This window comes from Mesitornis unicolor, unplaced genomic scaffold (assembly GCF_000695765.1).
Source record: "Mesitornis unicolor isolate BGI_N332 unplaced genomic scaffold, ASM69576v1 scaffold16159, whole genome shotgun sequence".
Taxonomy (NCBI): Eukaryota; Metazoa; Chordata; class Aves; order Mesitornithiformes; family Mesitornithidae; genus Mesitornis; species Mesitornis unicolor.
In genome coordinates, this window is record NW_010209411.1 from 1 (window position 1) to 14,175 (window position 14,175).

General features: G+C 54.8%; 1 protein-coding gene across 1 annotated transcript; it reads right to left on the reverse strand.

Annotated features, from left to right (window-relative positions):
• Nucleotides 1-1,213: 1,213 nt before the first annotated feature.
• Nucleotides 1,214-3,773, reverse strand: LOC104547264 (ankyrin repeat domain-containing protein 33B-like). Its single transcript, XM_010192878.1, has 4 exons — nt 3,471-3,773; nt 2,654-2,783; nt 2,084-2,224; nt 1,214-1,986 (listed from the first exon to the last, which is right to left on the reverse strand). Exons 1-4 carry the CDS (start codon nt 3,771-3,773, stop codon nt 1,214-1,216), a joined length of 1,347 nt encoding a protein of 448 aa, XP_010191180.1.
• Between the last annotated feature and the right edge of the window lie 10,402 nt (nt 3,774-14,175).

The window sequence follows — 14,175 nt, forward strand, 5'->3', positions numbered from 1 at the left end:
GAGTCTCCTTCTCTGGAGACACCCAAACCTGTCCGGGCATGTTCCTGTGTGACTGCTCTGGTGATCCTGCTCTGGCAGGGAGGCTGGACTGGATGAGCTTTTGAGGTCCCTTCAACTCCTCATATTCTGTGATTCTGTCATCCTTCCCTGTGACCCAGCCCAAACCTCCCTGTGCCTCCTGAAAGGCTAAGCCTCAGTCAAAAAGTGGGGAGCAGGGGATTTTGTCCCCCTAAAGAAGGGAACAGAGAAGGGTGGAGGCTTCGTGCCCAGCCAAGGGTTATTTATTACCTGGACAAATTGCTTCGAGTGACTCTCACTGCCACCCTCCCTGCGGATCAAACCCTGGGTGCTTGGGGTGTCCAGCACCCCCAGTTGACCATCCCACTCCCCAGGATGGGGCCAGATTTAAGAGGAGCTTGAAATAAGGGAAGCACAAGCAGCACATGCCACACCTGGCTGTCTGATGGGAGCAGGGCCCGGGGGGGTGCACGGGTGCAGACAAGGGGTTCCAGGGGTCAGCGTGGGCGCAGGGTGGTTTGCTTGGGAATGGGGACTACTGAGTCCCACCCTGGGTGATGCTGGAGCACAGGAGTTGCCTCCCCCTGTGAGGGACCCAGAGGGACAGAGCCTACGAGCACTTGAGGTTGGGCTCCAGCCTATGCTGGGCTCCCATCAACCCTCCTGCATGGGGATGCCTCTCCACACTGAGCTGTGGTTTGGCCATTGGCAACTCAGGAGCAGAGAAGTTAGTGGCACTGAGGGGATGACAGAGTGGCCAGGGGACACTGGCAGCAAGGGAGAAGCCAGCCCAACACCCAACTCTGGGCTTTATTTTTTATATCAATCCCATTCGCATGGCAACCGCTTCCAGTTTAATGTGCACAGCCACAGTCCACCACATGGCGCAACATCAAGATCTCTGGAAGATCCAAGAGGCAAAAAAATGAAGAAAATTTGGAGGGAAAAAAAAAAGAAAGAAAAAAGAAAAAAAAGAGCCACAGACCTGGAGTCTGGCCCAGGGCAGGGTCCCAACAGCCCCAGAGCCAGGCAGAGGTTGGGGACCCAGGACCACAGGGGCTGGGGCATCAGAGCCAGGCACATCCACAGCATCTTCCCCCCACCGTCCCCTCCACTGGCGAAGAAAACCACGGCCCATGCCAAAAAAGCCAGCAGGTCTAAGGGGACAGCTGGGATATTGCCCCCACCTTCCGCCTTAGCACTTCTTCCTCTTTTTCTTCTCGCTCTTGGCCTCCTCAGCTGCCCTCTTCTCCTCCTTCAGCTCCTTGTACCTCCACTGGGGGGGCCGCAGCAGGTCCTTATCCCCCCCGCGCCACCGCCGCTCCCTCCCACAGGGGCATGGGGGGCAGGAGGGTTTGCTCACTTTGATTTTAGGAATGGGCTCTCCAGGGAAGATGCTGTTCCCACGTCGCAGCCGCAGGGGCAGGAGGCTGAGGAGGCCCCCGGCCCAGCGGCGCGGCGGCAGGAGTCGGATCTCAGACGTGGCTTGGCCATTGCAGGAGGACATGGCGCTGCTGGGGTGTGAGGCTGGTTCTGGTTCAGCATGTGGATCCAGCACGTGGTGCCCGAGGATCTCTGGCACTGACAGCCTGCGCTTGCCTAACTCAGGGGGGCTGTCAGGGCAGACAGTTTGGCAAGCGGTGGCCACGAAGGGGCTGGCGAGGGCAGTGGTCATCCTCACCATGTGGTCCATCACACCCTCCTCCTGGGGCTCACGGGGAAAGCTGAAGGTGAAGATGGAGCGTATCTTCTCTGACAGCCTCTTCCCTCTGGATTTAGGGCTCAAAGCTTTGGCCACCAGCTCAGCCAGCGCCGGCCACTCAGGCCGGTACCGGGTGCCGAATTGCTCTGCCCGCGGGCGCTGCAGGAGTCTCCGGATCCGCACGCTTGTCTCAAAGCGGCCAGTGAAGGCCGCCCACTCCCTGGCCGTCTTCCCCTTGACAGCATCCACTGCTTGCAGGTCTGCTCCTGGAGACATCGGGATACCAACGGCATCACCGCAATTGCTCACCCCAGTGTGATGCCACCCGTTCCCCTCAAAAATAAACCCTGGGGAGACGCTCACCAGAGAGGAGCAGGGCGGCCACACAGTCCTGCTGCCCCTGCACCGCAGCCTTCATCAGTGCTGTCAGGCCCCGGGGGTCTCGCTTGTCCACCTCCAGTGCGGGGTAGTAGTTGAGGAGATAGTTGACGATGGTGATGTGTCCTTAACAGCCAGAGAGAAGCTGCATTAATGAACGTTCAACAGTTAACGAACAATCACTACTGATGGAGGGGGGGAAAATACTTTTCAACCACATTTCATGAGGATAAAAATGCAGAAACTTGGAGGGATGGGGATGGAAAAGGTTTGGGATTATTTTGGTTTTGGGTTTGGCCATGCGGGGAACAGCACTGGTGCACCAGGTGCTTCAGCAGAGAATGCAGGAAAGAGTCCAGAACTGCAAGAAACCCCCAAATATAATAAATTCCAGCAGAGATCAAGTGGGAATAAAGAGCGATCCCCGCATTGAGACCCTCCTCCTCCTCCTCCTCCCGTGGTTAATCAGCGTGCGGGGACTGGACTCATCCGTCATAGTGAGGAAACCCATCGCGATGGGAGGTTTGGTTTTGGGGCCCTGTGCCTAGCACCCACCTGCCTGGGCAGCCATCATGAGTGCTGTGTTGCCATCCTTGTCCTGCTGGTTGACGTTTATGTAGGGGCACTTCCCCAGCAGGGGCACGATGTCCACGAAGCCCTTGTAGCAGGCGAGCATCAGCCCATTCTGGGGAGGGGTCAACACTCAGCGCTGGGGCTGGCATCGTGCCATCCTCCCCACTGTGGTGGTGCCCATGACCCCCCAGCCCCAAACCAGATGAGATCAGGGTGGGAGGACAGATGAGGTCCTTCTCCAAGGTCTGGGTCAATCCCAAGAGACCTATCCCTTGGCAAAGCCTTCACACCCAGGGCTCTCCCTCCTCCTCCTCCTTTAGCAACCACCAACCTTCAGGAGCTGCTTGCTCCCAGGAAATCATAGAACTGTAGAGTCATTAAGGTTTGAAAATAACTCTAAGACCATCAAGTTCAACCGTCAGCCCAACACCACCATACTCACTAAACCATATCCCAAAGTGCCACATCCACACATTTTTTGAACACCTTCAGGGACAGTGACCCCAGCCCGTTCCAATGCTTGACCACTCTTTCAGTAAAGACATTTTTCCCAATATCCAATCTAACTCTTCCTTGGTGCAACTTGAGGCCATTTCCTCTCCTTCCAATGCTTGTTACTTGGGAGAAGAGACCGACCCCTTCCTCGCTACCCCCTCCTTTTGGGGAGCTGTAGAGGGCGATAAAGTCTCCCTTCAGCCTCCTCTTCTCCAGGCTGAACCCTCCCCTGTTCCCTCCACTGCTCCCAACAATCCTCCGAAATCCTCTCTCTGCTCCGCAGGGTGCCCACCCAGCTGCTCACCCTCCCGTTGACATCCATCTCAGTGGCTTCGCTCTGTGTCACCCCGCGCTCCAGCCTCTCACACACCAGTTTGGCATCGTTTCTGGCACAGCACTGGTAGAGGCTGAGGTCCCCGGCACTGCTGGCCCCGGGAGACACCTCATAGGATGGGTAGACAGAGTCATCGGAGAAGATGCTGCTGGTGTCCGAGGGCTCCTCCTCCTCCTCCTCCTCCTCCTCCTCATAGTGCAGCTCTGGGTCAGAGTCATCGGGGATGGAAGCGGGGGCTGTGAGATGCTCTCCTCCACCGCAGGCATCTGTCATCCGGCCCGGCCGGGGGAACGAGCACAGCTTGGGGGGGCAGGAGCCTCTGCCGGGGCGGGGCAAGGGAGCACTGTTCACTCCTCCCTGTGCAGATACAGAGGGGCCGTGGGAACCCCCGCACCGCTCATCCCGCTGGGAAACCTTGGCTGGCTCCCACCTGCCAGCTCTGGTTTCCATCCCCTGCCCCATTCAAATGCTTGCACTGGAGGTGCAGGTGCTGCAAAACTCCAGGCAAGGAGCAGCCAGCCCCTCAGCACCATCAGAGTGGGTAAAAATGGGAGGGACAGCTGGGGAGTCTGGATCGATGTCCCATGGTTTAGGAAACAAAAGCAGGCTGGCGGGAGGTTGGGGGTATCTCCAGGGTGGTGGAGAAGGAAGGGGCCATCTCCATCCCTTTCCACTTCACTGGTGCCTATCAATGCAGCTGCAAGGACCTTTCCCAGCAGAGCCTGGTCAGTGGACAGTCAGAATGGTTAAATCCAGCTCCTCCTGACCAGAGCCAGGAGCAGCCCCCAGCTCCCTGAAGGGCACAGGGCCCAGCCCCCAGTATGGGTGCCCTGGGGCAAGGATCGGCTGGTTGTGGCCCAACAGCAGATATTAAACTGTTTTGCTTCTAGATAGAAGCCAACCATGGATTTATTGGTGAAAAAAGCCTTTGCAATTCCATTAAACTCCTCCACCCCTTTCACACCAAAACCCCCCTAAAACAAGGATGCTTTTCTCACCAGACCTCGACCTTACCTGGGACTGCTTGCTCCTTGCCCGTGGGTCCTCCTGCGGCCAGGCAGCATACCGGCTCCAACCACACAGGAAAACTTCACAAAAGGCCGTGGAAAAACCACGCCGACTCTTTGCAGCAAGGAAGAGGTGTCTGCTCCAGCACCGTGGTGGCCTTTGCGCACCAAAGCCGTGACAGCCCGCACGTTGCCAGAGGCTCAGCCAGCCGAGGTATCTTAATTTAAACTATGGCTTAAAATGGCTCCATCCATCCTGAGCAGGATCAGGGCAGGATTTAGCATCTTGAGCTGAATAGCCTGGGGCTGTATTTTTATTCTCACCTTTGGCAGGTGCTGCTGCACAAGCTCCCACTCATCAGCTCAGCCAAAAATCTCAATTTTCCCCTCCAGCTGCCTTTATACGTCCATGATTTCGCTGATCACATAAACCTGAGGAGCTGCCCCTTCTTCCCCCAAGGACCCAGGTACCTGTAACTGCCCTGGTGAATTAAATAAACTCTGCAATCCACCCTTCCCCACCCTCTTCCAGCTGTGTGCATTAAATAAACTCTGAAATTTCCCCCCACCCGTGAGGTGTCTTGGACTCCCCAGCCCATCCCTTCCTCAGGGCAGCCCTAGCCAAACCTGTCTTTGCCCAATTCTACATGAAACCTGGCTGCTCCCTTAACTTCCTCTTTAAAAGAGTTTTTTTGGTATTTGGTCGGTTTTTACACGGTTTTGGAGATACAGGGGCCAGCTGGGCTGAAGGATCTGGGAAAGGGTGCTTTTAATCCCTACTGTCATGGTAAAAAATCAGGAGTTTGGTCCCAGAGTAGAACATGGGAGGTTGTGTTCTCCATTTAAAGCAGCCATCGAGGCAGAGTCCCAAAGGTCACTTGGCTTCATCCTTAAATATAAAAATATGGAGCAGACGAAGGATCCCAGCTGTTTCTGCTGTGTTGGGCGCATCCTGCCGGAAAGTGTGAGCTGAGGATCCTGATGTCTAATAGCAGGATGCCGAATGCTGCGGGGCCAGAGCTGGGCTCTGTGCCTGCAGCGTCTCCCCAAACCCTAGTGTCACCCTGGTTGTGCCCATCCCTATGAGCTCTTCAGCATGTTTGGTAGCCATGCCGCTGGCCCTCTCTGGGCTGCTTGGCCTGGAAAAGCCCCCAGAGCTGGTGGACATCGTGGGAGACCCTCGGCAGCACTGAAACCCAACCCTCACTGCTCACTTCAGGGCTGGCGTGGCCAGCGTGGTGTCACCCCAGCGCGACACCCATGGCCACCCTGTTGCGCCGCCTTATCTGGGGAGCAGAACGGGAGCAGATTTAGGGCTTAGAGAGTTATCCGGGGAGCTTGGGGCCATAATCAGCCGCCGAGGCGGGAGGCCCTGAGCTGATTGCATAAGGACAAGGTGTGGGGTCCCAGGGGCTCAGCCCTATGCCCAGAGCTGTCGGTGGGGCTGGGAGGGCTTCTCCCCACCCGATGCGGCCTTGGGGTGGCCAGGCCAGGGTGGGGACAGCAGAGTGACCCCGAGGGACGTTTCTTGCGGAGGTTTTTGGGGCCGGTGGGCCTTTGCAAAGCCTCTGGCTGCCGCCAGGGGATGCCGGAGGCCGCAGAGGAGCCGGAGCTCGACGGCCGCGGGGAAGGACCGGTCTGGGATCGGGCAGCTTCGGGGCTCGACCTCACTCCACTCCGAGGCATCCCTGGGAGTGCTCATGCGAGTGCTTAGAGGGCAGCAGGCAGCCTGCCATTTTTCTTTTATTTTTTTAAATTATTATTGTTTATTTTTTAAAGAAGTTTGTGTGTAGATGTCATAGCATCCTCCCAGATGTCATGGCAACCTTCCAGATGTGATGGCATCCTCCGACACATCATAGCATCCTGCCACAGGTCACAGCATCCTTCCAGATGTCATAGTGTTCTCCTAGATGTGACAGCATCCTCCCAGATTTGACAGCATCCTCCTAGACGCCATAGCATCCCCCCAAATATCACAGCGTTCCCTCCCTCCCCCCCAGTTATCACAGCATGCTCCAGATATCACAGCATGCCCCAGATGTGACAGCATCCTCAGACACCCCTGCCTAGAGCACCAGAGACGGCTGCTCTGCTGCCGGGATGCAGCTCAGCATTGCCTGCTCTCCTGGCGAGCCTGCATGCACTAAATCACAGCCGATGCTCAGGAGCATCTGGGCAGGTGAGAGGGCCAGGAAGGGGCTGGAGGGCAGCCCTGATCTCTCACCCTTTGCCTAGGGTCCAGCGTGGAGAGCCAAGCCCGGTGGTCTGGCCCAGGTCACTCATCCCTCACCGCCTGGTCATCTCCATCACAAAACCAGGGCGCAATAACTCAGCACAGAAGGGAAGTGGAGGGTGTTGATTTAAGGAGCATCTGTGCAGGTGAGAGGGCCAGGAAGGGGCTGGAGGGCAGCCCTGATCTCTCACCCTTTGCCTAGGGTCCAGCGTGGAGAGCCAAGCCCGGTGGTCTGGCCCAGGTCACTCATCCCTCACCGCCTGGTCATCTCCATCACAAAACCAGGGCGCAATAACTCAGCACAGAAGGGAAGTGGAGGGTGTTGATTTAAACCCGTGGTCGGGCTCTCCCAACCCCATCCCATCCCTCCTTCACCGCGGTCGGGGCTGGGTCACGGCTGAGTACAGCCACCGTATCCAACAGGGAAGGAGCAGAGCCACAGGGAATAAACCGGAGGGTGTGGAGGTGTCTGGTGTTGTCACCACCCTGCTCCCACCCCCCGGCCGTAAATCAGTGGTGGGTGTCACCCTGCGAGATGGCAAGGCCACCCCTTCACAGAGGGGCGGCAGCAGATACGAACTTGGGGTCACTCTGTGATTTATGCTGTTGTGGGTGTGCGGTGGTGCGGGCAGGTGGCTGTTGTTACTGCTGGTCCTGGTGGTGCAGTAACACCGGGGGCAAGCGGGAGTTTGACGGGGGCAGTGGCAGGGTTTGCAGGTGAACTGTGAGCCGGGGGGGTGGTCTGTACCATCAAATCATTGAATCAGAGCATTATTTAGGTTGAAATAGTCCTCTAAGTTTATAAAGTCCAACCATCAACCCAATCCCACCATGCCCACACATTTTTTGAACACCTACCGGGATGGTGACTCTACCACTGCCCTGGGCAGCCCCTTCCAATGCTTGACCACTCCTTCAGTGAAGAAATTTTTCCTAATGTTTTCCTAAATTTTTCCTAATATTTTCCTAAATTTTTCCTATTGATGCAAAATCCCATCCTCTGCTTTTCCCATAGGCTGCGTGTCCGGAGACTGAACCATCCACTGTCTGTATCCCTCTTTCTCATCTGAACTATTGCCTCTCGTGGAGGGTCTTGCTGTGCCGAGGAATGTCCTCTGCATGTTCCCCCCTGCCACCGGCAAGGGCAAAGCACCCCGTGTGTCCATCATGTTCACCTGATGGCCTAGGGGAGCTGCCACCACGGGGCTTGGGGTGTCCCCAGCACATCCCCGCACAGGGGGACGTGTCTGCATGTGCACAAAACTGGGGAATTTTACTGGAATTGACCTCAAATGCACACTAAGACCATAAAATGCCTGTTCCAGGGCTTGAGGCCAGGACTGCCACCTCCCAACTCCCTGTCCAAAGCATGCAGGCTGCAAGGAAAAGCTACCTTAGGCAGTAAAAAATTCCAAGATACAGTAGAAATCTGGATTTTGTTCCTTTATTTAACACAGAGCTCCACAGACCTGGCACAGGCTGGCTTCGCTGTCTGAAAAGGCAATTAAAGTCTCAGGTACGTTCATTATAAGCTATTTCTTCCTCATTTCTGCTCCTGTAACATGCCCAGGGGCTTGTGAGATGCTTCAGCTACTGCCACGACTTCAGCCGTTCTGGTTCCTGCCCATCACCATCCTTTTTAATGTAGGACCTTGGGGTTAAAAAAAAAAAATTCCAAGAGAGAGGCTTTTTTGATTAAATTACAGCTGGCCAGCACCGGAGCCAGAGATCAATTTCAATTTCTCCTTTTTTTTTTTCCTTTTCGGAGGGGGAGGAAGAACCAGGGATGGCACAGAAGAAGGGGGAGAAAATCAGACTTGCTAATTCCTCAGCTGTAATTATGGCTAAAGTGAAGACGGAGCTGCACACGGTCCCTGGGGTGAGAGGAGTAATTGAGGGTCGCTTTGCGAGGCCTCTCTGAAATTTGGAAGGAGAGGGTCTTCCCTCCCTGCCCCCCCGGTAATTGTATTTCTGGTGCCGCAGATGGTGCTGGCTCTGGACGCTCACTATAAAGAAGATGGATCACGGCATGCGGAGGGAGCCGAGGTGACGGCATCGTTCCTGGGGATGGGCGTTATCCATCAGCCCCTTTACGAGGAGCCGGGACAATGAGGTGATGCCTAATATTTGCCTGAGAGTTGGGATATCTCTTGAAACCCTCATCTTGGAAGACCCCCTTCAGTTCTGGGCATCTGGAAGGGAGCTGCAAAAAAAAGGCTGGAAATGAGCCCGAGCGCAGCAGTGACACTGCCAAGGTCTGGTGGTGACCATGAGTGAAGAATTTTTTTTTTTTCATGCCGGAAAAACGTTTATGCCATTTGCAGGTATTCCCCCCAGCAAAGTGGTGTTTCTCAAGTGGCAGCAGTGCTCACACACCCATCCTCTTCCTCGTGCCAGGTCCCTCCCTGCCAACCGCAGCTGCTGCTGCTCATGAAGGCTTTTCTGTGCAATCCTCAGCCAGGGGAAAAACAGCTTAAAAAGAAAAAAAAAATCAAAAACTTCCAGATCTGCAAGGTTCTCAACCTCCTGATTTTGGAGCCTGGGGAGGAACGCTCAGGGAGCCCGAGCACGGAGAGGGAAAAGAGGAGCTGGGTCCCTGGCTGTTTAAATAAATGCCACATTGTCAGATCATGCAGCAATAAATAAACACGAGAGCGAGGCGATGGGAGCCACATCCCTGAGATGGATGAGATGGAGATACAGGAGGGAGTGAGGATGGAGCCTGGATTGGGAAGGATGAGAAGGAAGTGGTGATGGAGCCGTGTTTGGGTGATTTACAAGATGTGTCAGGAGCGTCTGGAAATGATGGATCGGAGGTGGGAAACACCACTGCCCAGCTTGGCCCATTGGTGCTGGTGCGGGGCGAGAGGACATCCCCAGTGATTTATCATCCTTTCTCAGCCCCTCCAGGACTGCGAACACCTAGGGTCCACCCCATGCTGGGAGGGTTTAACCCTTTCCAAGGATGCCTGGGAGTAAATCTCTGTCGCCCATGTCCCGGCTGCAGTGGGGTGGGGGTCATTTCACCTTCGGTTTCTGCCCCAAAGCACCCACAGATGGGTGGGCTGCTGCTGGACTGGGAGAAGTGGGGTGGGACAGACTGTTTCCTGGATGGAAAACAGTGTTTTTCCCATTTTTCCAGGTTCTTTTGAGCTTGGGGTGATGCTGGGGGAGCACCAGGGAGGCTGAGCCTGGCAGCTCATCACAGCAGTGGAGATGATGAGTGAGGAGAATGTGGGGCAGCAGAAAACCACGAAGGGACCCCCCCCCCGCACCCCGAGCACTTCTCAGTCTTATTAGATATGGCAAAATATCAGGGGCGTGTTTAGAAGGTTAATTAACACAAGGCGCGACAGCACGGGAACGCTGCGGGGCCTTGGGGTTTGCCCTCAGCCAGGCAGATTCAGGCTGTGGAGCCAAAATCAACCCCACCGTGCACCTGGGACCACCTTTTGGGTGGTACCTTTTGGGTGTCCTCTGTGCAGGATTGGACCCAGCACCATCCCCACTCTCAGTTGTGTGGCCTTGGAGCATCCCCTATGCACTGCCCGGTTATATCGGCCCTATAGGTGTATAGAAGACCTGCTTCCTCAGTGGGGAAACTGAGGCACAGAGCTGCGAGGGAAGCTGGTTGCACTGTGGGACTCTGCCCATGCTCACATCTCCTCAGCCCTGCATCCCCCCTGAATAATGAACCCTAAAATAAACCCAGAAACAGCTCCTCATGGTGTACTTTGGGCAGGGCAAAGGAGTTTTTTTCAACATAAAATGCATTTAGGGGAAAATCTGGTGCCTGGCACCTCACCAGCACCTGGGCCTCCTTCAGCATTGCTGTGGTGGGAGGCGCTGGGATCCGTTCCCAGCCCGGGGTGGACGAAGCAAGGGGCAAATAGAGCCAGGCTGGAGCTGATGTGCTGTTTGGGTGAAAAACCCAAATAATGGTAGTGTTTCCCCCCTGCAGCCCCATGTGCATGTCGGGGTGACCTGACGCTCCCATTCTAGCCATGTTTTACATGGCTGGGCATGGGGTTACATTTTGTTTAGCCAACCTTTACTTTCCCCGAAGGAGAGAATGAAAAGGCCAGTGTGCCCCCGATTTACGGTGCCTCCCGAGAGCCCCACGGCTGCCGAAAAAGCAGATGCCTTCTGCTTAATCTGCCCTGTTGCTATGTAAACCTCCTTCCCGCTTTGATGTCCCCTATAAATACTCCATGTGTTTCCAATAAACTGGCCTTTTTATCACTGGAGCCATTAAAGGCAGAGCTGTGTCGGATTTGTCCCCAGGCTCGGCCGGGGCTCCGCTGGGGGTGACCCCCTTCCCACTCTCCGAAAGGGGTTTGTATCTGGGAATGTGGACTGGGGCTGGCGGGGGTCCGGCACTGTGCTCCCAGGGCAGGGGATGCCATCTGGGTGCTGAGCCCTGCACCAGGACCACCATGGCCCTGGGGACTCAGGTTCTAGGGTGCTGGTGTCAGTGATCCTGGCAGCATGGAAGTTTTGGAGTGCTCAGTCCTGCTGGGAGGTCCCTGGGGGAGATGAAGGGGCTTCTGCATCTCCATCCTGACCCCCACCATGCACAGAGGGCACCCAGCTGGACCTTCCCCGTCAAACCCCAGCATCAACTGGGCTACCAACTGTGTGGCTGGGCAACCATCCCCTCTGCCCCAATGGGAAAAGGGAGGAGGGGTTGTTATGTATTTTATTTTCTTTTTATAATCCCTATTTGGGTCTGAAATGTGGTGTCAGGAGCCTGGCTGATATATGCTGCAAAAAAAGGAGTTGGCAGTGCTGGTATTCTTTATTTTGACAGGGCAATGAAAGTGTTATGTAGTCGTGACGCCTCCCTGCTGCTCCACCCCCCTCAGCCTTTATCAACCTGAAAGGACCCAGGATCCTATTTATAACCTAACCCGAATTGTGCGACGCATGGGGAAGGGGCCACAAAGAGCCATGATTTATGAACGCAGAGAAAAAATACAACAATGCAGACCCTCCGCGCTCTGCCCCGGCCTGAGGAGAGACCCCTTCGCCCACCCCAGTGCCACAGGGGTGAGCCCGAGGGGGTGTGAAATGGCCCCGCTTCGGTTGCGCAAGGTGCAAGGAGCCCCTGTGGTTGGTTCTGGGATGGAGATGGGAATGTAGAGCCCCCTTGGGGACCAGATTCCCCCTCCCCGCGGCACTATAGATGCTATATGGACCAAGACGGCCGCAAGTGCCCATCCTAAAATTCTTTAATAGATTTTAAATGAATTATTTTGATAAAAAGCACTTTCCGTCCATGCAGAGGAAGTGCTGATGGATTGCACAGCCCCTCATTATGTCTTCACAGAGTGGAAGAGGAGACGTGGGAGCAAAGCATGCGGCTCTCCAAGGTAAAAATGCTGCCATCCATCGCCTTTCTTGTAATGGCGTTGGCGAACACCAGCAGCTTCAGGGGAAAAGGATGCTCGGGTGCCCATGGGGATGGGTTTGGAGTGTCTGGGTTCTTCCCCAACCTGGGTTAAACAGCCAACACCCATTGGCATCAATGCCAATTAAGCTTTTCCATAGTTTTTTATGGCTGTGAGCAGCTTGGAGAAGAGTGTTCAGGATTCGTGGGGTCCCCTGCTCTGTCTGCCCTGCTGTACCCCAGTGCTCTGTTCATATTCCCCCTTTTCCCTCCTTTTTTAGAGAGAATCCACTCAGATGCCACTGAGGTGTCTCTGTCCTCTTATACCAATCTTGGGTCATCACTGGGCATTAGGGGTCGCTCCCTGTGACATGCTTGTAGCTGAAGGAACCCAACAGATTTGGGCTTTCCCATCCCAATTACCACCGGATCTCTTGGCCCTGACTTGGGAAAACCCATCCTCATCCCAGCTTCGCTGTGACCAGTCCCTCATGAGGAAGGTGCAGCACTGAAATACGTTTTTGAGCGATTTCCAGTGGAAAAGTGCGTGGGAGTCGAGCTGGGTGTCTCATTAAGGGTGGTGGTGGGGATCTCCTCTATCTCCCCATCTCTGGGCTGATGTACTGGGTCCCACCACCCACTGGTGTTGGTCCCAGCACGGTCCCTGTGCTGCAGTTTCACGCTGCAGAGCTTAACAAGGGTGTTTCTTCCATCTGAACTAATTTATTCTCGTACACACCGAGGTCAGGCAGGGTGCAGGGCGCTGCAACTTGAATGAGAAAAGCTCTTGACAAGGCAGATCTCGCTCTGCTTTCCATCAAGCGTCAGCCCCACTGCCATCAGCCGTTGCCTTTGGTGCCAGAGCCGAGCCTCTGGCATGGATTCATCAGGGAATGATGCTTACATGTGCTGTGGCCATGTTATGGTGAGTTTTGGTCTCCTCCTGCCCAGAGCTCAGGGGGTGAAATAGTAATAAAGAGCTTTTTATGAGGTAGCTGCTTGCAGGGACTTGTCACGGGGAGGCAGATCCAGGTGCTGCACCCAACCAAGCATGGAAAATAGCACAGGGGAAGCGTGAGAGCTGCAGCGTGCGTTGCGATTGCCGGGCTTTTACTGTGCCATGGAGACCAAGAAGGTCACCTTGTGTCTCCAGGCGATGGGGACAGGAGGGGTTGAACTGGCCAGAGATGCAGCTGGATGGATGGGACACCTGGGGATGCGAGGAAGTGATGGAGCCAGGTGGCTGAGCTGCCCCAGCGCATTCCTCCCCCCTCTTTGCACACCCCCACGTGCCCTCATTGCAGAGAGGAGAGAGGGTTGAGGTCCTGCATCCCCCTTCTAAAATGCACCCTCTGGTGTCCCTGGAGCAGGCCTGTGGCTTCTCTTCCCTCCGATCCCTTTGGTTAGAGGAGCTGCCATCAAACCCTATCGGATGGTCAATGTCACCTTCCTGGGTGTTGGATCAGTGGTGGCCTCTTCTGCCTCCACCACAGCCTCATCTCTGAAGAAAAGCTTCATCTTGCTGGGTTCATGTGCAAGAAGTATCAAATCTGTGCTTGCATAAGCCTGGAAATATCCATATGATTGGTGACTTGTCCTAAATTCAAGCAACATTAAGCCTGGTCTAAGTCCACCCTAGACCCATGGCTTTCTTCTTCCAAAACTCAACAAATTTTAGGACACAGAGCTGTAGAGTCTTCAGCTTTAGGACTTTCTACATCAAAATGCTGGTCTTCTTTCCTGGTTTCTAGAAGTCAGTAGGCACATCCACAATGTGTTTGAAGTTCTGTTACCTAACCAAAAGTCTTGCAGAGAATCAAGAGATTCCTCAATGGAGACATACAAAATGCGCGTAACAACGCCCGCCCAGAGTTCATGTTTCATTGCGCATTGATTTATCATCCCTTGAGTTAATTATTGACCTTAGCTTTGCCTTGGTCAATATTTACCTCCCCAGGTCAATAAATCTTGACGTTCACCTCAACAGACGTCAATATCTCCTTAGTGTTTATCTATTCCTTCTGTTGCTAATTTTGCTGAAAG